This window comes from Hippopotamus amphibius, chromosome 6, assembly GCF_030028045.1.
Source record: "Hippopotamus amphibius kiboko isolate mHipAmp2 chromosome 6, mHipAmp2.hap2, whole genome shotgun sequence".
Taxonomy (NCBI): Eukaryota; Metazoa; Chordata; class Mammalia; order Artiodactyla; family Hippopotamidae; genus Hippopotamus; species Hippopotamus amphibius.
The window spans coordinates 44,131,614-44,159,566 of NC_080191.1; the positions used below are offsets into that span (position 1 = coordinate 44,131,614).

At 39.4% G+C, this 27,953-nt stretch overlaps 1 protein-coding gene across 5 annotated transcripts in view; it reads right to left on the reverse strand.

The window, feature by feature from the left end:
* Positions 1 to 27,953, reverse strand: part of NHSL1 (NHS like 1) — a 241,442-nt gene that overhangs the window by 42,763 nt on the left and 170,726 nt on the right. For all 5 annotated transcript variants that reach the window (XM_057738200.1, XM_057738198.1, XM_057738202.1 and 2 more), the window contains exon 2: positions 18,563 to 18,715. In XM_057738200.1, the coding sequence (XP_057594183.1) occupies positions 18,563 to 18,715 (153 nt within the window). The remainder of the gene's footprint in view (positions 1 to 18,562; positions 18,716 to 27,953) is intronic.

A 27,953-nucleotide genomic window follows, 5' to 3' on the forward strand; every position in this document is an offset into this window, starting at 1 on the left:
TGATTACCAAAGGGGATAGCAAGGGAGATAGCTGGGGTGCGGAAGAGAGAGAAATTAGGAGTTTGGGGTTAACATATACACACTACTATATATAAAATAGGTGGACCACAAGGACCTACTGTATAGCACAGGGAACTATATTCAATATCTTGTAATAACCTATAATGGAAAAGAATCTAAAAAAGCATACACACATATATATGTATAACTGAATCACTTTGCTGTACACTTGAAACTAACACAATATTATAAATTAATTATACTTAATTAAAGCAAACAAGCACTGCTGCATTAAAAGCTAAAAGGACCAGTAAAGAAAGGCTATTTTGTCATTTTTCAGGTTGTATGGATAGCAGTTGTGTACACGAGTATGAACTGCTAGGAAAGCTTTGAAACATTCGGGTCAAAAGCACAATGTTGGTATTTCACAACAGCACAGGATTTTAGATGTACCATATTTTAAAATTTGAATTTGGTTTCTTCTTAACAGTACTAAATCTTTCATAATCCTCCTCCTATTAATTCAAGGTCATTAACAATTGGGAAGACTCCAGTTCCAGAGTTAATTATAAATAATGGTCATGATGTACTGCTTCAGTGAGAATGTCCTGTGACAAACCACAGTCTAAAAAAACTCTTTTCTTCAGATCACTGATTTTTAAAGCCACTACTCCCGACACTTAATAAATGCGTTATTTTCTAAATTGAAAGCCCTTGGCCATCATTACTTGATTTGTGTGTAAAATATTTCTGCGGGAATTGAAGGAAAGCAGATATTATACCTGTCTTAAGGATTATGAAACACGCGTGTTTTACGTTTCTGGTAGATCCAGGTTTCCAAACTTCTATCCCAGTTATTTATCCATCAGATTATCAATGACAGGGTCAAAAGCCAATTTTATTATATATCTTTGTCCAGTACCAGAGGACTGTGAACTCAGAAGGCTACAAACATATATTTAGAAGAAAATCAATAATCAATTCCACTCCGACAGCTGTATCGGGTCTTATATAGCTAAAGATTCTAGTTTGAGCTTTCAAGTAACAAGCATGTAGGAGAAGTTTACTGCACTCAAATATTATGCTCTGTAAATATTAAGGAACTTATTTTCTTAATGAAAATCAAACCAAAATGGGGAATTCCCTGGTGGCACAGTGGTTAAGAATCCACCTGCCAATGCAGGGGATACAAGTTCGAGCCCTGGTCCGGGAAGATCCCACATGCCGCAGAAAAACTAAGCCTGTGTGCCACAACTACTGAGCCTGTTCTCTAGAGCCCTCAAGCCAAACTACTGAGCTCACGCACTGCAACTACTGAAGCCCCTGTGCCTAGAGTCTGTGCTCCACAGCAAGAGAAGCCACGGCACTGAGAAGCCCATGCACCGCAACAAAGACCCAATGCAGCCAAATAAATAAAAAAACACATAAATAAATTTATATTAAAAAAACAAAATAAATTTTAAAATAGAAGGGATAGGCCTTCTAGTACATTAATTTATTGGTTTTGGCAATCCTGAATAAGAGAAAGAAATCATACTGACACTGTAGTTAAGATTCTGCCTTGCCAGTCATGTATACTGGATTTTCCAAAATTACATTTGGACTTTCCATAAATTCTTTTCTTCAAAACAGCTGTACTTCAATTTATTTAAATTGTCTTTAAGAATCAACAAATTAGAATATACTTAAGAGACTAGAAATGTTCAAATGTTTAAGTTACTCAGTTATATACAGCACATCAAGTGAGTTGAAAAGCTATGTTAAATCTTAAAGACACCACCGATTTGATATAGATATTTTCAACGGATATTCTCCTAGATAACTTGACAGCAATTCTAAATAGTAGAGTCCAAATAAATATGTCTTTTTGGTTTACTATTACACTAATGATTCATTCTTTTCTCCTCTCTCCCCTTAAGAGTTTACATGTAGTTATGCAGGAATACTTACAATGATATAAAAGCATAATATTATATATGAAGTATTAAATCCAAATTTATCTTCCAATAAATGCACATTTGAGTCCGTAAGACTCAAGACTTCTTTATCAATCATCATGTCAATGATACTCTGCCTCCAAAGTACCATAAAATATAAAAGGATAAGGAGAAAATATATGGCTTCAATGATTGAGCTCTTTAAAAGTTCTGAAATATCTCCTCTCTTAATGGTACATATAAGACAAAACGTTCCAGGTGCTAGAGTATAATTTGTTTAACTGCTGGTAAGAAAGAGATGGCCAATCAGAAAATGTGCCAACAATCACCCACGTGTGCAGGAAAAGGAAGCTTCCTGGAAGGAGATGAATCAATTTGTTCAAGTAACCTTCTGCTAACAGCCAGGGAGCTGAATGAGGGCGGTCAAGGGCTCAAACTCTGAGCGTGAACAGCTGTGTGTTTGAATCCTAGCTTGCAATAAGCTGGTGAAACTGACAGGGTACAGCTTTCAAGGTGTTTACAATTTAGCTGACTGATTAAACAAGTTCAGGGACAATTTATGGAGCAGTGGCTCTCTCAATTAAGGTGCATCAGAATCCCCTGGGGACCTGTTAACCCCTTGGCTAAGCGTGGGTCCGAGTGTGTGATTCAGTGGGTCTGGAGTGGGGCCTAAGAACTTGCACTTCTCCTAAGTTCCCAGGTGGTGCTCCTGCTGCTCGTCTGGGAGCCACACTACAAGAAAATGGTTGCAGAGGGAGGTAAGTAGCTACAGAGAAGGAGAAAAAAATTAAAGTTGCTTGATGTGAAATCCATTAATCCACTTAGAGGAGGTGCTAGGTGAGGCTCCTGAAGAAAGAAACAAAATTTTCACAGTTTGAGATTTCCTACATATTCTGGGTGAGAAATGATAAAAGGCCTGAGGGGAAAAGAGGGTTAACCTGTTTCTTTTCTTATGTCACAGATTAGCACACGCACCAACAGAATAACTGGAGAGGAAAACAGGAAACAAAGGGTGAAGAATCTAGCTGATAGGGCACAGACCACCGAAGATGCAGGAGAAATGCTATACCTGGTATCCATTTTTCGTTCCTAAAGAATACTGCTGTGTTTCAGAAAAAGCTTTAATTTTGCTCCTGTAGAAGTGCTTTACACGTCAACATTCCTTTAAATGCTTGAACAGTTCTTGTTTTATTTTAACGTCCCACTTCAGCTCAGCTTCAGAGAAAGCTTCCTGATTCAGGCCGCTTCCACCTCTCCCATGGTTACTTTGGTCATCTCCACCTAGTGTCCTGCATCACCCCATCCCTTTACTGTGAACTTTTAACACAGAACCAGACTGAACCACTGAAAAACGATGAGTCAGATTATGTCACTCCTGAGCTCAAACCTCTCCAATGGCTCCCCAGCCTGAAAGTAAAAGCCAATGTCCTCCTAAAGACGTCTAAGCCAGAAATGATTTACTCAGTGTGGGTGGCCAGGGAGTTCATTAAATGAATGAACCATCAGCACCAGAAAGGGTACTGTGATTATGTGACAGTGGGGCCACCCCTATCCCTCACCCAAAAGTATTTTATCTCTGACCATACTTTCTGTCTTAACCCAAGGCGTGTGACCTGCCTATCTACCTGGTACACCACCCATGCCATCGGTGTTTAGTAAGCACAACTGGCAGGTATGGTTTGGGGCCAGCAGCAACACAGAATTCAATGGGGGGGAGGGGCCCCAATTGTGTGTGTGTGTGTGTGTGTGTGTGTGTGTTCAGGAAATAAGAGGATGAGGAAGCGCAGGTAGGGAAGATGATGCTTGGTGCTCTATTAGTGTTATCTATCCAAGAAAAGGTGGTCTCAGTAGAACTTCAGGAACACTGACCAAATCCAGCATTAAAACACTAATTACATCACGGGCAACTCCCAAAAGATTTCTGGTCAGATAGAACAGAGGTCACAGGAAAGCTCCCAGAAAAGTTTTAGGAAGGAGCAAGGTGGAAGAGAGATGATGCGAAAAGCCACCTTTGAAATGGATGGGTTTTGCCAAAGGAGGGGGGAAATGACAAGCAGACTGCTGAATTCATGTGCCTAACACTTATTTTAGCACAATTCCAAATGACTTCTCATTTCAATCTACGTAGTGTGTTTGGGGAGATAAAGTGGTCAGGATGGGGAAGGTGGAGTACCATGAGAACACACATCATTAACTGTGTCATAGGCTCAACAGTCACACAGGAAATGCATTTGCTGACTAATATACTGAAAAGGCCTTGAAAAAAGTCTCTTCCCTCTATACCCTGGGACCAGTATCTTCTTCACTGACAGTAAACACCACAGCAATCTCATTTATGCAGAAGGGCAAAAAAAGTCACTTTGATTGATATTCTCCCTCTATGATTAATTTCTATTGGAGTGGAATAAAACCCTCCCCAAACACTTAGGAATTAAACATTAAAACTTATACCACTGGATAAAACTGTTTGATAGCTTTATTTTTCACTGCAAACCATGGAAGGAATTATTCTTCAAATGTAATTTGCCACGGCAGAAAACTGGTTTTTAACATTTCTTTTCTTCACATACCCAAAATCCTTTAAGGAGAACTGAAGAACTAAATCTGATTTAAATGAAGGTGAAAGCTTGCTGGTGCCCAATGATAAATGTGAAGGTGCTGCAACTATGCAAGTCCTAGTTGAGCGCCACCAGAGCACAGCCAAATTGGAGGTGATCTCATTTCACTTTAGAATGAAAAAGCCCTATCACTGGCAGTCATGGAGCATCACCAAGGTTACTCAATATCAAATAGCCTGCAAAGACTCCAAACCAATACCAGGGACTTCAGTTGAACAGGGAATGATAACAAACCTTATCCACAGTGCCTTCAATGTAGCATTTTTATGCTGCGCTGGGTGAAAATATAGCAGCCACTCAAGTTACTCACTTTATCAGGAATTAAAATGGCATTGCTGAAACAGCAGACTGACCGTGGACACAAAAACAAAACAAAAAGCCTTTTGTTTAAACAATCCATAGCGCTTTGTTAAGACCTGGCTCATTCAAGTGACTGTCTTTGCTAGTCTATCTTTTGTGTGTTGCTTACCATTAAAAAAAAAAGGCAACAGGTCTCTTCACCCACTGAAAAAGCAATGATTGTTCCTTTTTCCTTTGCTCTTGCATCTGACTTCCCTCTCACAGGTTAACGACTCTTTCAGGGTTACCACACCCAGAGAGTATCATAAAAAAATTCGTGCGCCATCAAATCCAACAAGAGAAGTTAAACCATCACCTTTGTATATCATTCCATTCTGTTAATTCCTTATTTCTGTCTTAGCCCTTTTTTCTCAACAGAGAATCCAACCCATTGTTTCATCAGGTTGGGCAACTTTCCCTCAGGACAAAAATTCCAAAGGAAGTCTAATGAAATACTAAACATTAAAAAAACACAGAACTTTAATAACATTACCATTTGTCTCTGAAAAGTCAACCTAAGTAAATTCACAAGCACTGAGCAAGAGAGCTCCAAGTGAAGTCCTCCTTCTCACCAAGGAACGAGCCACATAGTGGGGGCCACGTTTCTATCAAGACTCCAACATGCCGTAATAAACAATTTCAATGTTTTTTTCTTTTTTTTTTTTTTCTGCTCCATCTCAAAACATGCTCTCCCCAGTCCTCTGTATGGAAGTTAGAAGTCGAAACCTGACCTCCACCTGTGCCTGTCTACTGCCTGCTCTCTCCTCAGGGAACATTTTCCATTTTCTCTTTATATCTGCAACCTTTTCTCCTCCTGTGGGCTCTTTTGTCTACCGCCATGTTTTAACTAGCTCTAGTTTTTAAAACAAGTAATAATACTATTTCTAGCCTGCCACCACATGAAAACACTGTCCTTTTTCTCTTTGCTTTGACATCATTTACTCTATTTCTTAAAAAAAAAAAAACAAAAAAACAAAAAAAGTATTATTTTTCTGCTTACTAAAATAATTCTTATCTTATGAAACCTGGCTTCTTAAATCCACAGGCCCCCTTGAAGCCACTCTTTTGACGATCACCAAGGGCCACCTACTGACCAATTCAGTAGACTTTCTTCTGACTCTGCCCACCCCTGAGCCCGATGATCACTGCCCCATCCCAATTTCCTCTCTTCTTCCCCAGCTACTCTTTTCCCGACTTCTCCCAGTCCCCTAGATCAAAGCCTTCCAGGCTCAACCTTCACGACTCCTCTCCCTGCGCTCTCTGCATCTCCAATTTCCTCACTCCCGTGTTCTCACCAGTTGTTCCGTGGCTGTGACTGATCTTCCTCGTGAGTTCGAGGTGACCTTTCCAGGACCACCACAAACACAACAGTATTCACAGTACCGCACACTGGAGTCACAAAAATGACAAGAAAAGGTCCTGCTCCCAAGGGTCTTGCTGTCAGGTGTGGGGGATAAACACGTGAACACAATTAGTAGCAATTTAACGGAGGGGTGTAAGTTTCTGTGGGCATGTGTGGAAAAGTGGGTAAGGGATGCCCAGGTCTGCCCTAAGGAGTCCAGGAAAGCTCTGCGGGAACCTGAGCATCCACTAGATGACCCTTACAAAGGGATGGGAGTTGGCCAGGTGTGAGAGGTTGTGGTTTAGAAGGGAGAGGAAGTGGACTGAGATACGTGGTACAGAGAAAGGGAGGCAAGACAAACCAGCATTCCAATGGAAGGACTTTATCCTTATGTGTGAGGGCATGAGGTAAAGACCTTCAGTGGAGGAGTACAGAAGAATGGGGGAGAAAGGGTGATTCGGCAGGTGAGGCTGGACAAAGAGGGGTAAGATCATGAAGGTTCTCAGATGCTAAGGAGGTTAAGTTTTATCCTGCCAATGACGGAAAGCTGGTAAAGACTTTTTAATGAGAGGCGTGATCAGATTTGTGTTTTAAACACAACACCCGGCTTCATGTCTGATTCAGCCATTCTCCGAGCTGCTCCAGATACTGAGGGCCTATGGGCGCGTCAGAGCTGGACCTGTGCCAAGTCCCAGACACACCTGAGGTAACAGCACCGCCTGTGGCTTCCAACTGTGCTATTTGCCTTCCTGGGAAATCCGACACTCAACCCAAGTGCGTGACCACCATGTTAGGAAGAAGAAAAAAAAATTGCCATATGAAAGCTGCCCTTTGGAGAGGGCCATATGGCAAAGAACTCAGGGGGTCTCTCGTACACAGTCCTTGAGGAACTGAGGCCTTCAGTCTAACAACCCTCAAAGAACTGAATCCTGCCTGCAACCATATAGGAGCTTGCAAGCAGATCCTCCCTGAGTGGAGCCTTCAGACCTGACACCTGGGAGGATATGAATGAGTTTTAAGAAGGAAGAACCTCAGGCCAAACACCTAGTGGGACAGGAACACAATCCCGCCCATCCAAAGTGGGGGGAAATGAGATGACAAAAAAATATGTCACAGATGAAGGAACAAGGTAAAAATACACAAGACCAAATAAATGAAGAGGAGATAGGGAAACTGCCTGAAAAAGAACTCAGAGTAATGATAGTAAAGATGATCCAAAATCTCAACAACAAAATAGAGAAAATACAAGAAACAGTTAATAAAGACTCAGAAGAACTAAAGAGCAAACAAACAGTAATAGATAATAAAATAACCGCATTAAAAATACTCTAGATGGTATAAACAGCAGAATAACTGAGGCAGAAGAACGAATACGTGAGTTGGAAGATAGAATGGGGGAAATAACTGCCATAGAGCAGGAAAGAGAAAAAAGAATACAAAGAATGGAAGACAGTCTCAGAGACCTTGGTGACAACATTAAGCACACCAACATTCGAATCCCAGAAGAAGAATTAAAAAAGAAACTGTCTGAGAAAATATTTGAAGAGGTTATAGTGGAAAACTTCCCCAACATGGGAGAGGAAATAATTAATCAAGTCCAAGAAGTGCAGAGAGTCCCATACAGAATAAACCCAAGGAGAAATACACTGAGGCACATAATAATGAAACTAACGAAAATTAAACACAAAGAGAAAATATTAAAAGCAGCAAGAGAAAAGCAACAAATAACATATAAGGGAAAACCCATAAGGATAACAACTGATCTTTCTGCAGAAACTCTGCAGAAACTCCCAGAAGGGAGTGGCAGAATATACTGAAAGCCCTGAAAGAGAAAAACCTACAGCCAAGAATACTCTACTCAGCAAGAATCTCATTCAGATTCGACGGAGAAATCAAAAGCTACACAGACAAGCAAAAGTTAAGAGAGTCAGCACCACCAAACCAGCCTTACAACAAGTGCTAAAGGAACTTTTCTAAGCAGGAAGCACAAGAGAAGGAAAAGACCTACAAAAACAACCCCAAAACAATTAAGAAAATGGTAATAGGAACATACATGTCAATAATCACCTTAAATGCAAATGGATTAAATGCTCCAACCAAAAGACACAGACTGGTTGAACGGATACAAAAACAAGACCTTTACATATGCTGTCTACAAGAAACCCACTTCAGACCAAGGGACACATATAAACTGAAAGTAAGGGGATGGAAAAAGATATTTCATGCAAATGGAAGTCAAAAGAAAGCTGGAATAGCAATAATCATATCAGGCAAATAAGACTTTAAAGTAGAGACCATTACAAGAGATAACGACACTACATAATGACCAAGGGATCAATCCAAGAAGAAGATATAACAATTGTAACTAACTATGCACCTAACATAGGAGCACCTCAGTACATAAGGCAAATGCTAACAGCTATAAAAGGGGACATCGACAGTAGCACAATAATAGTAGAAGACTTTAAAACCTCACTTACATCAATGGACAGATCATCCAAACAAAAAATAAATAAGGAAACTCAAGCTTTACATGACACATTAGACCATCTTGACTTAACAGATATTTATAAGACATTCCATCCAAAAACGACAGAATACACTTTCTTCTCAAGTGCACATGGAACATTCTCCAGGATAGATCACAACTTGGGTCACAAATCAAGCCTCGGTAAATTCAAAAAAATTGAAATCGTATCAAGCATGTTCTCTGACCACAATGCCATGAGACTAGATATCAATTACAGGAAAGAAACTGTAAAAAATACAAACACATGGAGACTAAACAATATGCTATTAAACAACCAAGAAATCACTAAAGAAATCAAAGAGGAAATCAAAAAATATCTAGAAACAAATGACAATGAAAACACAACAACCCCAAACCTATGGGACGCAGCAAAAGCAGTTCTAAGAGGGAAGTTTATAGCAATACACTCCTACCTCAAGAAACAAGAAAAATATCGAATAAACACCCTAACCTTACACCTAAAACAATTAGAGAAAGAAGAACCAAGAAACCCCAAAGTGAGCAGAAGGAAAGAAATCATAAAGATCAGAGCAGAAATAAATGAAAAAGAAAGGAAAGAAACAATAGCAAAGATCAATAAAACTAAAAGCTGGTTCTTTGAGAAGATAAACAAAATTGATAAACCATCAGCCAGACTCATCAGGAAAAAAAGGGAGAAGATGCAAATCAACAGAATTAGAAATGAAAAAGGAGAAGTAACAACGGACAGCACAGAAATACAAAAGATCATGAGAGACTACTACAAGCAACTATATGTCAATAAATTGGATAACCTGGAAGAAATGGATACATTCTTAGAAAAGGACAATCTTCCAAGACTGAACCAGGAAGAAATAGAAAATATGAACAGACCAATCACAAGCACTGAAATTGAGGCTGTGATTAAAAATCTCCCAACAAACAAAAGCCCAGGACCAGATGGCTTCACAGGCGAATTCTACCAAACATTTAGAGAAGAGCTAACACCTATCCTTCTCAAACTCTTCCAAAATACAGTAGAAGGAGGAAAATTCCCAAACTCATTCTATGAGGCCACCATCACCCTGATACCAAAACCAGGCAATGTCACAAAAAAAGAACATTACAGGCCAATTTCACTGATGAATATAGATGCAAAAATCCTCAACAAAATACTAGCTAACAGAATCCAACAGCACATTAAAAAGATCATACAACGTGATCAAGTGGGGTTTATCCCTGGGATGCAAGGATTCTTCAATACACACAAATCAATCTATGTGATACATCATATTACCAAACTGAAGGATAAAAACCATATGATAATTTCAACAGACGCAGAGAAAGCTTTTGACAAAATTCAATATCCATGTATGATAAAAACTCTCCAGAAAATGGGCATAGAAGGAAATTACCTCAACATAATAATAGCCACATATGACAAACCAACAGCCAACATCATTCTCAATGGGGAAAAACTGAAAGCATTCCCTCTAAGAACAGGAACAAGACAAGGGTGCCCACTCTCACCATTATTATTCAACACAGTTTTGGCAGTTTTAGCCACAGCAAACAGAGAAGAAAAGGAAATAAAAGGAATCCAAATTGGAAAAGAAGTAAAACTGTCACTCTGCAGATGACATGATATGATACAATGAAAACCCTAAAGATTCTACCAGAAAACTGCTAGCACTAATCGATGAATTTAGTAAAGTAGCAGGACATAAAATTAATGCACAGAAATCTCTTGCATTCCTATACACTAGCAACGGAAGAGCAGAAAGAGAAATTAAGGAAACTCTCCCATTTACCACTGCAAAAAAAGAATAAAATACCTAGGAATCAACCTGCCTAAGGAGGCAAAAGACCTGTATGCAGAAAACTATAAGACACTGATGAAAGAAATCAAAGATGATACAAACAGATGGAGGGACATACCATGTTCCTGGATTGGAAGAATCAATACTGTGAAAATGACTATCTTACCCAAAGCAATTTACAGATTCAACACAATCCCTATTAAATTACCAACAGCATTTTTCACAGAACTAGAACAAGAAATCTTATGTTTTGTATGGAAATGCAAAAGACCCCGAATAGCCAAAGCAATCTTGAGAAGGAAAGATGGAGTTGGTGGAATTAGGCTTCCTGACTTCAAACTATACTACAAGGCTACAGTGATCAAGACAGTATGGTACTGGCACAAAAACAGAAAGGAAGATCAATGGAATAGAATAGAGAACCCAGAGGTAAACCCACACACATATGGACCCCTTACCTTTGACAAAGGAGGCAAGAATATACAATGGAAAAAAGACAGCCTCTTCAATAAGTGGCGCTGGGAAAATTGGACAGCTACATGTAAAAGAATGAAATTAGAACACTTCCTAACACCATACACAAAAATAAACTCCAAATGGATGAAAGATCTAAATATAAGGCCAGACACTATAAAACTCCTAGAGGAAAACAAAGGCAGAACACTCTATGACGTACATCAAAGCAAGATCCTTTTTGATCCACCTCCTAGAATCATGGAAATAAAATCAAGAATAAAAAATGGGCCCTAATGAAATTTAAAAGCTTTTGCACAGCAATAGAAACCATAAACAAGACAAGAAGACAACCCTCAGAATGGGAGAAAATACTTGCCAACAAAGCAACGGACAAAGGATTAATCTCCAAAATATACAAGCAGCTCATGCAGCTTCATACCAAAAAACCAAATAACCCAATCCACAAATGGGCAGAAGACCTAAATAGACATTTCTCCAAAGAAGACATGCAGTTGGCTAACAAGCACATGAAAAGATGCTCAACATCACTAATTATTGGAGAAATGCAAGTCAAAGCCACAATGAGGTATCACCTCACACCAGTCAGAATGGCCATCAACAAAAAATCTAGACTCAACAAATGTTGGAGAGGGTGTGGAGAAAAGGGAACTCTCCTGCACCGTTGGTGGGAATGTAAGCTGGTATAGCCACTACGGAAGACAGTTTGGAGGTTCCTTAAAAAACTAAAAATGCAACTTCCACATGACCCAGTAATCCCACTACTGGGCATATACCCTGAGAAAACCGTAATCCAAAAAGAAACATGGACCATAATGTTCATTGCAGCACTATTTACAATAGCCAGGACATAGCAGCAACCTAAATGCTCATCAACAGATGAATGGATAAAGAAGATGTGGCACAGATATACAATGGAATATTACTCAGCCATAAAAAGGAACGAAATGGAACTATATGTGATGAGGTGGATAGATGTAGAGACTGTCATACAGAGCGAAGTAAGCCAGAAAGAGAAAAACAAATACCGTATGCTAACTCATATATATGGAATCTGAAGAAATGGTACTGATGAACCTAGTGACATGGCAAGAGTGGAGATGGAGATGTAGAGAATGGACTTGAGGACACCGGGCTGGGGTGGGGGGATGGGGGGTGAAGGGGAAGCTGGGATGAAGTGAGAGAGTAGCATAGACAAAGATACACCACCAAATGTAAAATAGCTAGTGGGAAGTTGCTGTATAACAAGGGGAGATCAACTCGATGATGGGTGATGCCTTAGAGGGCCAGGACAGGGAGGGTGGGAGGGAGTCACGGGAGGGAGGGGATATGGGGATATATGTATAAATACAGCTGATTCACTTTGCTGTACCTCAAAAACCAGTACAAGAGTGTAAAGCAATTATAGTCCAATAAAGAGCTTTAAAAAAATTAAGAAATAAAGACAACACCCATGGACAAGGGTGCGGCTCAAAGATACCACCATCATCAACCTTGTGATTTATTCATGCACTTCTCTAACGAGGTGTAAACTAGGAAAGCAGCCATGTCGATTTATCTCTGAGTCTGCTTCCACACTCAGCCCACTGCCTCATTGCTGGGTGCACTTAGAAATTTTTATGTCAACACAAACTTAGATTCTGGACAACTCAGTTTGTCAGTATTTGTGTTCAGCTGCAAATTGTATCCTTGTGTCAATAAACTTCATATATTACCCTTAAACAGTTAAAAGAGACCAATCAGAAATTTGAAGCTAAGAAGGGAACTTGGAGATTGGAAATTATTTTCCAGAGGGGGAAGCCAAAACGGAATATGATTTTCCAGCATCTCACAGGCTACTGGCAGCAGACAATTCTGGTCTCTTACCTCATTTTTCAGAACAGTTAATGACAACAGAACAAGATGTCAATGCCTTTGCAGTTCAGGAAAGATGAGACAATTACACACCTTACTTCTGTTCAGTGGCTTTTCCAGAATAATAAACCACTCCTCCCCCTGCCCTCAATTCTATGCCTATTTTTGTTTACACTAGAAAATAAGTTAAAATTCTCTATGAATGAGTGTAATGTTTCTTACTTATAAAACAAATGAAAGATACTCTTTCTTTAACCAGTGACACTTGACCATCTCCTTTACATATCAATTTTACCAAAGGATTCTTCAGGATGTAAGTAAAGAACTAGGCAAAGAGTAAACTGGCTGCAAGTGCTAAATCACTGGTATATTTAACATTTCAAATCCCTTATCTTTCTTTCCTTTGTCCCTTTTATAACCTGTGTCTTATTACTATTTTTTTTAAGTCCACCGAGGTACTAATGACCTATTATAGCCCAAAAATATGCACCAAGTGCTATGGATGAAACAATGGTTACAGATGTTTGTCACACATGATGTCTCATGATGAAGCTTCCTTTCTTTATTTCTCTTAAACATATTTGAACTTTAATGAACCCAGGAATGCGTGAAGAGAAGATTTCATGAGCAACAGGGAAGCTACCAACCTTAGACTATTTTTTATTTCCTAAATTAATTGGCTGAGGAAACCAAATCTGCCTTGAGCCTTTGGATTCCCAGAGTGAGCCCTGTCCCAGTGACCTTTCTGGAAATGGAGGGCAGCTGAAGAGGCATCAGAGATAGGCCCTTGGGATTTGAGATCAAAACAGGCCAGCATGGGCTGAGCAAGAAACCTGATTTGGAGTTCTCGGCAGAGTCATCTATAAACGGCAAAGTAGCTGTCAACTAATCCCTTAACTACTTCTGATTTACTTACCTAGAGAATGAAAAGGGGAATTTATTAACCAGAGGACCAGGGAGGGCCCTTCTGGCTCTAGCATCCTGGGCAGCTTTCAGAGGTGGATGGGGAGTTGGGGAAAAGGCATCTTGCTCATGTGGATGAAATGAACCTGAGTGTCAAGGGTCTGTGACTGTCACTCTCATCTGACGCTGTCTCTTGTTCTGTTCCTCTCTCCCTCCTTCCCATTATGTATCCCTGGAGCATAATGGCTGGGAGGGAAAGTGCCAGCTAAATCATGACAGCCATTTGGGAAAGAGGCCTGAAAGTTCTATCTGTATTCCACTGCACCTAAAAGGCACCCTCCCCTCCACAAACACTTACCGCTTCCACACTGAGTGGCAGGTACTTTGAGACCCTTTATATAAATAAGTTGGTTTTATTCCCATGAAAACAGATATTATGATCTTTATTTTACAGACGAAAAGTCAAGCTCAAAATGTTAAAGAGACAAACTCAAAATTAAACTCAAATAATATATTCATAGTACATAACAGAGGCAGGCTGTGAACCTAGATGTGACCTGTGCACTATTCGTGAATCCCGGGCTTTTCCTAATAGAAAACAAGAACAGCTTTCTGGAGTTCAGTTCATATTCTATTTTTTGACCCAGAGTAATAGTTACATAGATGTTTGCTTTATAATTATTTGTTAAACTCTATATGTTTTATGTATTTGTCTGTGTTCTATGTCATAATTTTTAAAAAGTGGCAGAAAAGAAAAAGAGGAAGAATTCAATGTCATTAGCACAAGGTGGGCAAAGCAGATGTTCGTCCTCAGCCCGTCTGGGTGGTGAGTAGATGTATCATTCCAAGAGAGAGAGCTCTCAGCTAACATCCCCAAGGTCATGCCTAGAAAGGTGCCTTCCAGAAAGTTCTGTAAAAAATGTTATAGGACCCCCAAGAGGACACTCTATAGACAAAACCACAAGGATATCCCAGGGACCCATGCAGCCAACGCAGACAGATGAGACCACCAAGCCCCCTCATCAAATTCAGAGAGACCCCACAGCCTTCCCCAGAACAGACTTACTTGTCCAGGTCAAAAGGGAACTAGTAGATGGTTTCTTGACAATGAAAGGCAGATGCAGTGACCCTTAGAGTCCGTGTGTCAGGAACTGTCAGAGAAACCTGGCTGGTTTCTACTGAAACCAGCTACTTGGAAACCTTGTCCATAATTTTAAGAAAGGTATACGACTCTTTAATGTTAAACAGGTTGGTCTAAACACACACACACACACACACTATTGTTTTAAATCACTTGGTACAAACAGTCATTTCTTTACAATGTAAATCCTCAATTCTTATCTCACCAGATATAATAAATATAACCTTCATGACTCTGAATTAACACAGGCCAGATCCAACCTTCCTCCCTGTGCTCACACTTCTAATTCTAGAGCCACAGAGCAGGCTGACCTGCTAAAACGTATTTCTTCAGGAAAGAGAGCTATGACTAGACAACGTATCTGATACCAACAACAGATGCTCTGTGAACTAATTCAGGCAGCAGTTACAGAGATGCAATAACCAAATTGCCTGTTAAACATAATGTCAGGAAGTATGTTTCTCTCTCCTAACTTGGGCTTTTGGGGGATAAAGCCTTAAAAATAACATGTTTTTGTTTCAGCCTTTAATAATCTTATAATTGTCGAATGAGGCCTACAGGTTGTGAAGAAATAAAATCTGAACCTTTCATTGAGACTCAGCAAGTCCACCCCATCCCTCAATTCCCCCTTTACCACCAAACTGTGGCCCTTTTAACTTTTAACATACCTGAAAACTACCCACATAAAAATTTACTTAAAGAATACTCATCGGCACAACTAACTCTGATGAAGTTCATGAAGGATTCAAACAACTAAGGAGATTAAAAGGGTAGAATTCTTCTAGAAATTCGGTAAAATTCACTCTTCATTACTCGCCAGATGTCCTGTTGAACCAAATATCAAAATGCTCTTTTTATTTTCTGGCATCCGGGATCTTCGTTCCCGAACCAGGGATGGAACCCACGCCCCCTGCAGTGGAAGCGGAAGTCTTAACTACTGGACTGTCAGGGAAGTCCCAAAACACCCTTTTTAAATATGGTTACGTGTTTGTGTTGTTGTTAGCAATTAAAAGTCATAACCTAAATCTCTAGTAACTAAATATAACAAAACCAAACCATTTGATCCAAGAGCATGGCCACTAAATTCTATCCATTTCTCCAGAGGCGAGCCCCCAACAACAAATACAAAAGATACCTGCTTTATTTGGACCAGAATGGAAGCCACCTGCTCCAGGCACTCCACATGCCATCTGACACACCATGAAAGCCCACCTCCTTTCCAAAGGGGGAAGAGGAGAGTGCTCTTCCCAGTGCTCTTCTGGCTGACTGAGCTCTCCCCCACGTGCCCAGTGTACCTCATACACATCTCCATTACATGACTGTCTGTTTACTTCAATCTTGACACCAGACAGCAAGTCCCGCTCTTTAAAGCTGGGGACCCATGACCTTTTGTCTCTTCATTTAAAAACTCCTGGCATAGCACAGAATTGATTCTTAAATACGTATTAAGGAGTGCCTATTACTGACGTTTAAGTACTAACTCAAGCTTAGCTTTTTCATAAAGCATTTTCAGTAAACCTATGCCATCCTCAATCATTCTACTGACCAGCAAGTATTTCTGCATTACTTTAACATAAGCAAATGTTTACAAAACACTTAGCTATTAATTTATTATTACTCACTGTATCATTTCCCTCTGTATTTTATGGTCCTCAAGAGGGGAGCGGAGTGAGCTCCTCACAAAAACTGACAGAACAGTTCGGACAATGAGCGTTTAATGGTTATGAAAAATCACCAATCTGTTTAACAATCAAGGATAGGATTCCTTCCTTAAAACAATGGACAAAGTCACAGTAAGAACAGGAGGAACAAAATATTAGATTACTCATTGTGAATAATGACCTACCTTTCCATATTTTTAAGCAAAGAATGTTGAGGTCAAATTAACTTAGACTGATAATCTTATATAACATCATACTTTAATAGTGCCATATAGTCAGGGACTGGATTTTTTCTCTTTAATCTTCACTGATGAGACAATAAATACTTTGCATTCGTGTTGTGTTTATTTCAGGTTGCTACCACGATGTAGGGGAAGTGGTATGTGAAGTTCTGTAACAGCTGATTAAAAGTAAATAAGTGGGGAACAAAAGGACTCAGATGTTCTTCCTGGTTTCATCTTTCTCAACCACTGTTCTTCAAGTTATCGACTATCTAAAATCTCTTAAGAAGCATTTAAATCCAGACTTTAAAAGTTGAGCTCGAAGAATTTTCCAAACATTAATTTTATTAATAGTAAATCCCTTCAATGAATGATTTTAGGGCATTTAAGCAGTCACTGAAGCATTTACCTTTTCAAAATAAAATCTAAGTGTAGGCAAAACCAGTGGTGATGATATTTTATAGCTATCTACCGAACAGTCCAAAAGAAAATAAAATCAGAACAATCTATATATAGATGCTCAGTGTTCTAAGGGCAGAAAAGAGAAGCTCTGATCTGGTACTTGAAAATACATGAAAGAGGTAGTGAAGCACAATTTCCTGGAGAGTGATCAAAAAACCACTGGGCCCGAATATTCAAACTCACACATACCTTCCCCAAGGCATTCTCTACAAGGCGGACCTTGCAGCGTTCTGTCTTCAGAGCAACAAGAGCAACGTTAACAATGGCACTGCCTCAGGGGTTTGTCCTGGGAACCGTGCCATTTAATATTCTTATTAATTCGTTGGTGGAGGAAGGTGAGCTATAAGTAGAGAAGCTCTTAGTCAAAATTTACGGAAGACACATCACTAGGAACTGAAGGGATCTAGAAGAAATTTTAATTGGATTTAGGCACGCCATGAAGGCAACAAAGGTCAAAGTACAACTCCAAGCCCAAACAGAGGAGCCCAACTAATGTGATTCTTCTCATTTAAGCTTGTAGTCACTAAACATACAGGTTACTTAGGCTAAATGAAAAAGGGAGCCCAACAATATTCTCGTTTCTGGACAGTCCAATGCCAAGACTGTAAGATGCAAGATAAGACACATAAGACTGCAGGATCCATATGAGATAATCTAAGTGTTATAAAAGATTAAAGGAAGGAAAAACTGGGCCATGATAAAAGACATCTGTATAGTTCTGTTCAGAATACCAAATCTATTGTGAGTCTGACAGCTAGTCCTTCTCTCTCTATGCATAGATTACCCGTTTTCTTTAATGGCAATACAGCAATTTTGGCACCTCTCTTGTATTTTTCACATTGTTCTGATAAATCAAACCACTCTGCACGCCTTCAAAGTCTATAAATAGGTCCCCTTTCCACCCAATTTGAAGTAACTGAACAAACCATCAGCAGGTACCAGCTTTAACAACTTGCTTTGAATACTTAAAGTGATCTTAACGAGGCAGTGGTAAAATTTCGCACCTCAGCAGGGGTTTATTTGGATTAAATTAGTACTGGTGGTTTTAACATGCTAAAGGGTTTCTAACCTGGTGTGGGCTCTTTGAGGATATATTTGCATATCTGTAAATAGGCAGCTCTCTACAGAGACCAGAACATATTAGGCATGTATTAGCTTGAGTATTTGTGATACCTTATAAAGACACAGCATACTATATGCTCATTATAAATAGTCTTCTTTTACAAATAGCAACCAAATCTATGCTTTTGATTCTAACAGTCAGTAATCTAAGAACATGAAGTTTGCAGGGTGCCATCTTACCCCTCAATACTGATTTCAGGTTGAGCTTGGCTTGGCGGTGTAGGTCCTCTACGCAGGGGGGTCTTGTGGTGGGAAGGAACACGTTCTCCTGCTGGTGCCATGGAGCAGTGTAGTGGACAGTCCATCGACTCTCCTCATCTAGGTTGGAAACAGCTGTAGAAAGACAGACAGGAAACATTCAGGGGTCAAATTAAACATGTTATATCAAGATAGGTTCTTGGTACCTAACACATCCATAGGTAAGGGCCAGCAAGGGAGAAATGAAATGAATTCTGAATACGATTCAATCTTAGACCCCAGGGGTCTTTCTCCACTGTGTTTTGTGTTTGCTCAGTTAATTGCTTCCCAACTTTTTAGGCCCTCCCTCTACTGCAACATTAGAAAATGATTAACAAAATCGATAAAGACCTCCAACTCCTGCTTAACTCCACCATGACAAAATCTGTGATTCAACTGTACTATGTCATCGCGTTAGTAAATGTTAGATTGTCAAGACAGAAAACAAATTTTCTACTAACAAGTTGGGACCAATTCTTTCCCCTCCAAAGCATTATTTTAAAACATCACTGTTATAAACTGAATTAAATTTTAAAAAAACTAAGCATAAACATTCAATGTAATACATTTAAATAGCATATCTAATTAAATTAGAAATCCATTTGGGCTACAAAATTTTCTCTGTATTTCTTACTTTCATGGAATACTTTTATATTCAAATATTTTTAGAAATCCCAATGCAACTGACTCTTTGCAATATAATCCAATTCAACTGAATTTTTCCAACACAAAAGAGACAGGAGGACCTCAGAGGGTAAATGACAGGCAGGCTACATCTCTGTGATAATTTTCCTCTACCCTTCTAGGGTTTCAGTCTGGGATCACTTTGTCTATTTCATTTTTTCCTGACAACACAACCTAAGATGAGGTACCAATACAAAACTGACAGCACCACACAAATTCAACAACAATTTTTTAACACTTCCTATATAATTGCTGCTGTGAGCCAGACGTAGGAGAGACTAGAGAAGCTTGAGAACGACCCTGTGCTGAGGCGTTTACTGAGGGTGACAAGTCTAACTCCTGTAAAACGAGCAGAGACAACAATTGTGAGTTGGGGCGAGTCCTCCCCTAACTCTGACCTATGCCCCCTACACAGGGCATATACTTGTTTCTACAACATAACGTCCCAGGAAATGAGACCATAAAGTAGATTCTCAGAATAAAATGAACAGACATACATGAACCATTGAACCTTTCTATTTGAACATGTTTAAAATTAACTCTCTGTACCTAATAGCACAGCTATTACGGCCACTATACAGATAAAATGAACTAATATATGTGAAGTCTTAGCTTATGAAATAACTCATAAAGAAAGGGTGTGAGCAGTGCAATTCTTTATATGAGTTACATATAAAGAGCAGTGCAATTACTTGAAGGGAATCCCTGACTTTTAGTACCATCGCTGAAGAGGAACTTGACCTTTCTCAGTGCCCCTGGGAACATGAGCCACCCCATAAAGCGTGGGTGAGGTCAGTGCTCACCCGGAGTACCATCTGCTCTACAGCTACTGAATTCTACAACCCGGCCTTTAAACAACTATTTTCCTAAATCATCCCACCTTCTCCAGTTACAGGATAAATTAGTACTTAGGGTATAATGTGCAACATGATGAACACAGCTGCACATAAAAGTTGTTAAGAGTATATCCTCAGAATGTTCATCACAAAGAAAAAATTTTTTCTCTTTATTTTGTATCTATATTAGATGATGAATGTTCACTAAACTTATTGTGAGAATCATTTCATGACATATGCAAGTCAAATCATATGCTATACACCTTAAATGTATATACAGTGCTATATGTCAATTATATTTTGATAAAACTGGACAAAATTTTTGTAAAATCATCCCACTGTCTCCATAAATTTCTAAGTGGGGAAATAAACACTGAGAACTAGACATTAAGTTAAAAACAGAAATGTCCTGCGTGCTTTCTGCTTTTAATGTTTGCTAAAAGCACCATGTAAATTAGGCACCTGGCATTTCCAGTAACCTCTGTGGAACAAATGTTTTGCATGGTGCATAGAACTATCAGTCTTAATCTACAAAATCCAGAGACCCGACTTAGCTCTTAGTTATGTATCTGAGAATCTTGTACAGCGTGGGACTCACTACATGTCTCCCAAAGAGTAGCCATAGTTAATCACAATGTTTTGTGCTAATGCCTATTTATTTGAAAGACTGAATTACCATACTTCATAGTTGGAAAATAGTGAAAATTTAAACTCTTCCTATTCGCCGATTACAAATCAAACCCACGTAATAGCGTTTGTGTTATCACACCATCAGCCCCACCATACAGCTACCAACTGGCTCCTAAAAAAGAACAGTCGTCTCTCCCCTGGTGCATCTCACTCTTGCCAGGGCAGACTTTAATCAGTCCATCTAAAGACAGCCTTCCACCAGGGAAGCTGCAGAAACGCGCCCCAAGGGCTGTTCATACGCTTTCTCCAGTTTCTCTTACCAGTGCTCCTGCCCATGGCCCATTTATCCAGTTTAAATCCATTGGTCCGAAAACTAAAGTAAAATAAAATAAATCAACAACTATGTAAAAACAAAACTGTGTATTTATAAAAATTATACTTTCCAAAGAATGAAGGAGCACCTGGATTAAAGAAATTTAAACCAATGGTAAGTACACAATGAAGCCACATCACAAAAGCTGTGTACTTTACAATGACGGATCAGTCTAGACAGAGTCTGTCCTTAAGCTCTTAAATACCTAACAGAGTGCCAGGGGGTTTTAGAGGATAATCCCCACCAAAAATATGTGATACATTACACAGAGGCTCCTCATATATTTAGCCAAAGAATCAAAAAACCATACACTGTACATCAGGGCGGACACAAAGTAAATACAAGGGGTTTTTTTCCCCTCTGCTTCAAAGGACTTCTTTTGAGAAGCAGAAAAGAAGTGAATTCACCTCAGATCCCAACCATAAATAAATAAGACATACTAAAAAATCACATAATTCTGCCCTAGAGTTACAAAAGTCTGAGGTATTTGAACAACTTGGTATAGAATGGAGTTTAATTCATGGCAATTATGCTATTTCACACTCTTAATTCTGTCACTCAAAAGAATGAAGCAGTACATAAAACACACACACACACACACACGCACGCCTGTAGTGGGGGAAAAAAGAAACTACTTACTTTTCTTCTTAAAAAGTTTAATTAAAGCCTTGATCTTTGTATTAATGAAGACCACCATTTCCAGGATGTCTACATAGGGCTTAGAAATTTGAATCACATTAAAAGCTCAGTCCAGCAAACAGGTGACAAGTGGCATCCTTCAGCTCCAGATTCGAACTGTCTTCCTCTGGTCTCAAAATTCTTAACCATCTGCCTGGGGTGTTGTAACTTGGAGGTTGAGCTTATTGTCAGGCAGTTACAAACCATTAACAAACCTTGAACCTGAAACGCTCCCACTGAAACTAATCTTTAAGGCTGAGAGCAGCCAGTGACAACAGAAAGAAAAGAGAAAGCCGATCACAGTTCTTATTTGCATGATAGCCACATCGGTCTTTCTGCCTTGGTGCTTCAATTACTCAGTTTTCTTTCCAATAGATCAGAAGTTGCTCCTCTCTGGAGTCCATAAAAATAGTGCAGATTTTCCTTATGGAAGTCGAGGTGAAGCAAATGTGTTCCCCAGTTTCACTGGGCCACTGTGAACATCCAGATCTTTTTACTGGAGCCAACAAGTCTTAGAGCCAGTCTGTTGATTCTTTGACTCCCTAGTTAAGTCAGGCATTTGAACTGATTTGGGGGGAAAAAAGAGCCAAACTATTGTTTCCCCAACCACGCCCCCAGGCTCTGCCTCCCACACCAAAGGAACGTTTGCAGGCAGTAAAACTTTACAATAGAATCTCCAAGGAGTGGTAAATGATGACTTGGTGGCATTTTCGTGCAAATTCAAACGCCCTGTCTTCTCACCCAGTTTTTTTTTCTTGCCAGTGATTGAGAATAGCACTGTCATTGTTCCAACCAGTGATCCTGTTTGCATCTAGCTGCCACAACTCTCCCACCCCACCCCACAAAAGAAACCCTCAACTTTTCCCACTCCAAAGGAGAAATTAGATGATACAGTACCTTAATCATTTAAAACTGTATTTTAAATTTAATTATCATCTAAGCGCCAGGTTTTTAAAATTCCACATCAAACACCCCCCACGAGAGAGAAGAGGAATAATTTCTAACAAACATTATTTGAGTTTGTCTTTAACTTGAATGTACTGAGTTCTGGTTCTTTTGCCCATTTGCAATTAACCATAGAGAACTGGGGAAACCCAAATAGAGAAGAATCAGAAATGTGGTAGAAGCAGGCACTAGAAAAATATACTCTGGGGTAAATGGACAGGAACAAAAGGGTAAAGAAAACAAAGCAAAAAATATTATGAAAAGGGACAAAGGAAAAGAACGCTCCTCACATCTCTCCCCAATTCCACCTCATGGCAGAACAGTTTTTGAAACACATTAGACAACCTCTTATTTCATAGCTTTGGGCCAGACTTAGAACTGAATGGAAAAATGTAATAACCTACTAATTCAAAACATTTAGTTTATAACAAAAGCTCTTAGTCAAAGAATAAAATTTATATAAGGGGCTCCCTCTAGGGAAAACTTTGGAACGATTCCTCCTCAAATCATTTTTCCTCCTTAATCTTATTTTCTGAACAACAACAAAAGCGAAGCAAACAAACCAAAACCAAAACACACATATTATCCTATCGCCATACATATTATCACGGATTTCCGATTTGTGTTCTTTCATCCCACACAGAGCTTTATTTAAAGGTAATTAGCCACAGCCAGATGGCAAATGAGAAATGACTGTGAGTGTAAGTTAAATTATATAGTTGCCTGAAATGAGTGTGCAAAGTCAGACCTCGCCCAGCTTCCAGAGCTGCCTCTCAGCTCACTGCACTCAGACAGGTAGTAGCGGGTTCTGGCTGGAAGCATTCCTATTCAATTCTCAACTCACAAGTTTCTGAGGTTGAATGCTCCCGTGCAGACTTCCAACTGGAAACAGCACATGGTCTTCCATGTATACAACAATGGCATTGGAACACTGATTCATTCATTCAAAGATAAACATTGAGCACATACTAGGTGCCACTCATTTGAGATCCCTCTTGGAGCTTACATTACTTGACAATAAACCACAGTCATGTGGCATATTAGAAGGTGGTAAGTGGCATGGACAACGAAAAAGCTGGACAGGATAAAAGGAGTTTGGGAGGAAGGGAAGTGGCCCGGCTGTAGTATTAAACAGAAGTCAGGGTAGAGCTCACTGAAAAAGCGCAGTGTGAATAAAAACCTGAAGGAGGCAAAGGCAACAAAACAAGAATCTGTCCAGTGAATCCCACTGGCTCTCACTTTAAAGAGGGAGATATGTTTCCTGGGATGGGAGACATATCCAATCCACCAGGACTAGTTAGAGAAGGGCTCTAAGAAAATGAACTCTGGTAAGAGCCACACATGCACTAATTTCCTTTCTCATTCAATTAAACCTGATATTAAGTGGTCTGAGTTGTGTAAAGAATGCCACTATGTGGTTACATAGTGGTCAGTGGTGAGTCTAGGGGTAGAAAGCAGACTTCCACCCCACGTCCCCGGGCACACTGTCCTCTATGCATTATTCCACGCTGCAACCTAACTTTCTAAGTCCAGAGCTTCAGGAAGGAACCACATAAGTATGGTATTTATTGTGTTACATATTGTGTTTGGAAAGAGTATTTTAATTATAAAGATTTCCCCAATGATTTTCTCATCTCTTACTTTACATCCTGCATAGAAGCATGAGAATGAGGATGTGTTTTCGTCTTATAATTTGCATTTGCCTGGATGTCACAGTTTATGGAGAGCCATGGTTTTACCGAAGTGTCTAGTATTTTTCAATGGTTCCATTTATATATTTAATAGAAAATACATACACTCATGGTACGTCTTATTCTAACTTTAGCTCTATGTCAGTAGCAACAATTTTTTTTTAAAGTTCTAATATCCCAGACATGGAAGACTTGACAGTATAGCATAGGAGTGAAGTGCTCAGCTCTGAGCCATCCCACACAGGATACTGGTCAATTACTAGAGAAATGACCTCTCCATACCTTGGTTTTCTCATCTGTAAAATGGAGGTAGTAACATTATATTACAAGGTAACTATGAGAATTTAAACAGTTATTATTGACAAGGTTCTTGGAACAGTCCTTGGTAAGTGGTAAGCATATATAAGTATTTGTTAGAGATATGAATAAAAATCTGAAGAAACAGCTAAGCAGCCTTAAGCTTAATAAAGAGACAGTCATGCCTTTTATTGTGAAGGGAAATGAACTTCAAAACCTCACCGCTGTCTTGCCCCAGAGTTAAACTGCCAGCTCCATGAATGAATGCTCTAAACCTATCACTGCCAGTTTTGATGCACAAATTATCTTTCCTCCTGCCTAAAATTCTATCGCTTATCATTTAAAAAAAAATTCCCAGTGGGGCCTTCCCTGGTGGCGCAGTGGTTGAGAATCCGCCTGCCATTGCAGGGGACACGGGTTTGATCCCTGGGCCGGGAAGATCCCACATGCTGCAGAGCAACTAAGCCCATGTACCACAACTACTGAGCCTGCACTCTAGAGCTCGCAAGCCACGACTATTGAGCCCATGTGCCACAACTACTGAAGCTTGCACGCCTAGAGCCTGTGTTCTGCAACAGAAGCCACCACAATGAGAAGGCCATGCACCACATCAAAGAGTAGCCCCCACTCACCACAAGTAGAGAAAACCCGCATGCAGCAATGAAGACCCAACATAATAAATAAATAAATAAATAAATGTAATAATAAGAATCACTCTAAAAAAAAAAAAAAAAAAAAAACCCCAGTGGTCACCATGAATTGCTAACCAGTTCAAATCGTCTTTTTCTCTCTCCACATCTTTCTAGTTATCTTTTTAATCATATGCTGATAATGACCCAGTTCTGGAGCTGTTCTTCATCAACACTGCAAACCACTAGTTCCTTTCCTACATCTCACTGCTCCTTCTCTGGATTCTTTTTTTTTTTTAAATAAATGTATGCCGTCACTTTCTTTTTCTTTTTTCTAAATTTATTTATTTTATTTGTTTATTGGATGCGTTGGGTCTTCGTTGCTGCGTACGGGCTTTCTCTAGTTGTGCCAAGTGGGGGCTACTCTTCATTGTAGTGCGCGGGCTCCTCATTGCAGAGCACGGGCTCTAGGTGCATGGGCTTCAGTAGTTGTGGCACACAGGCTCAATAGTTGTGGTTCACGGGCTTAGTTACTCTGCAGCATGTGGGATCTTCCCGGAGCAAGGCTTGAACCTGGGTCCCCTGCATTGGCAGGTGGATTCTTAACCACTGCGCCACCTAGGAAGTCCCTTCTCTGGATTCTGACAAACTCTAAGCAAACTTCCAAGAGCCAGTCGTTAAACTTTCGTCCTATGCTACTTACTCATTGCCCCCTTCAAACCTTAATGATTTTGCTGGTGTGAGGCAGGAGTCAGCAAATTATGGCCCTTGGGCCAAATCCAGCTGGTCCCTTTATAGATAGTTGGAAAAAATTAAAAGAATAATATCTCATGACGTGAAATTATATGAGACTCAGATTTCCGTGTTCAATAATAAGGTTGTGAAGGAACAGCACTATGCCCAGGCGTTCATCTATTGTCCTCGCTGCTCTCAGGCTGCACACAACTGCAGAGCTGAGTAGCTGCGTCAAAGACTATATGCCCTGCAAAGCCATACATATTTACTCTTTGAACCTTTAGAGAAAGAGAAGCAGACTGCTGGATGAAGCTGCTGCCTTTAAACATCCCGCTCAGTCTTCACCTCGATCTGCTGTCTTTCATTGGTCTGTCCTCCAGCTCAATCCAGCTAACCTCTACTTAAATCTCACAGTATCGGAAGCTGAACATCTAATTTAAGCCAGTCTACTTAAATTAGCTGCTTATCAAGAACTTTCTCATTTCTATTAGAGCTGACAGTCAATTTTTCGATGAACCAAGTAGGTACATTTAAATGCTAATTAAAAATGAGAAAACTGAGATCTAGATGCTAAAGCTTGTCAGAGCTAAGATGAGAATCTGTGTGCCTTGATTCCTTTCATTAGCGCATATTAAGTTTTGCAAAGATATCTTTAGTTACTACATTCAAGTTAAGATATCTTACACCAAAGTCTTTATTAAAGCCCATAACTAATAAAAATATCTAAGAGTAAAAATCTTCAGTTAGTACATTCAAGTTAATGTAGCTTTACAGAAGTCCTTAATAGAGCCCATAAATAAAAATATTTAAGAGTAAATCATTATCCTCTAAAAATACTGTCAAATATTACTCAAAAAATATGCTCTAATGTCAGCTGAATAATCCTGGCAGCTTATCTTGGTCCAGAATTTTGAAATTCTATTACTACTACTATTGTACAAATATTGGCATCCTCATTCATAAAATTCCAACATTTCTGCTTAATCTTTCACTGAATCATCTGATTATTTCTAATCAGTTATCTGGCTACTTCTCAGGAGCAGATATATAACATACCAGCAAAGAGACAGAAGAATATTTTGCAAAGTAATACACATTCTGAAGATTTTAACTGTGAATACGCATTTATGTTCCACCAGTCAGCAATTTTACATCGAGCACTTATTAGCTGCCCTGTGTTAGGCATCCAGGTTAAAAGTAAATCCAACATGGTCACTGACTATCTTAGGAAGGTCACAGTCCAGTGGGGACGACACACCCAAACAGATAAAAATAATAAAGTAATGAATAAGTAGAGCAAGAGAGATAAGACCATGATGTTAACTGGAGAGATAACAAAGGGCTTGCAGCTCACTTAAATTTATTTTTTGTAAACTAGTTTTTTATTTGCGTTTGAAAGTTAATGCATTTAGCTTTAGACCCTGCGTCATAATTTGAGGTAGTGGGTCAGGAAACACTGTCACAGTATTGCTCCCTGGAGAAGAATTCAAGCAAATCCAGACATATTTTCAGTTACTGGTAGCCACTTTAGCTTTTTTAAAGATTGCTTTCTAGTATTACATAGGTTTTATGTGTATGATATTATATTTAAACTTCTGTCTGAACTTCAACCCACTCACCACCAAACGTTTAGTTCTCATCCATCACCGAACGGTTGGCCCCCTTTATCCATTTTGCCCTCCTCCCACCCCCAACCCTTCTGGTAACCACTACTCTGGTCTCTTGTATCTGTGTGTTTTTGTTTATTTTTCTGTTTATTTTATTTATTTATTTACATTCCACATATGACTGAAATCATACAGTATTTGGCTTTCTTCATCTGACTTATTTCATGCA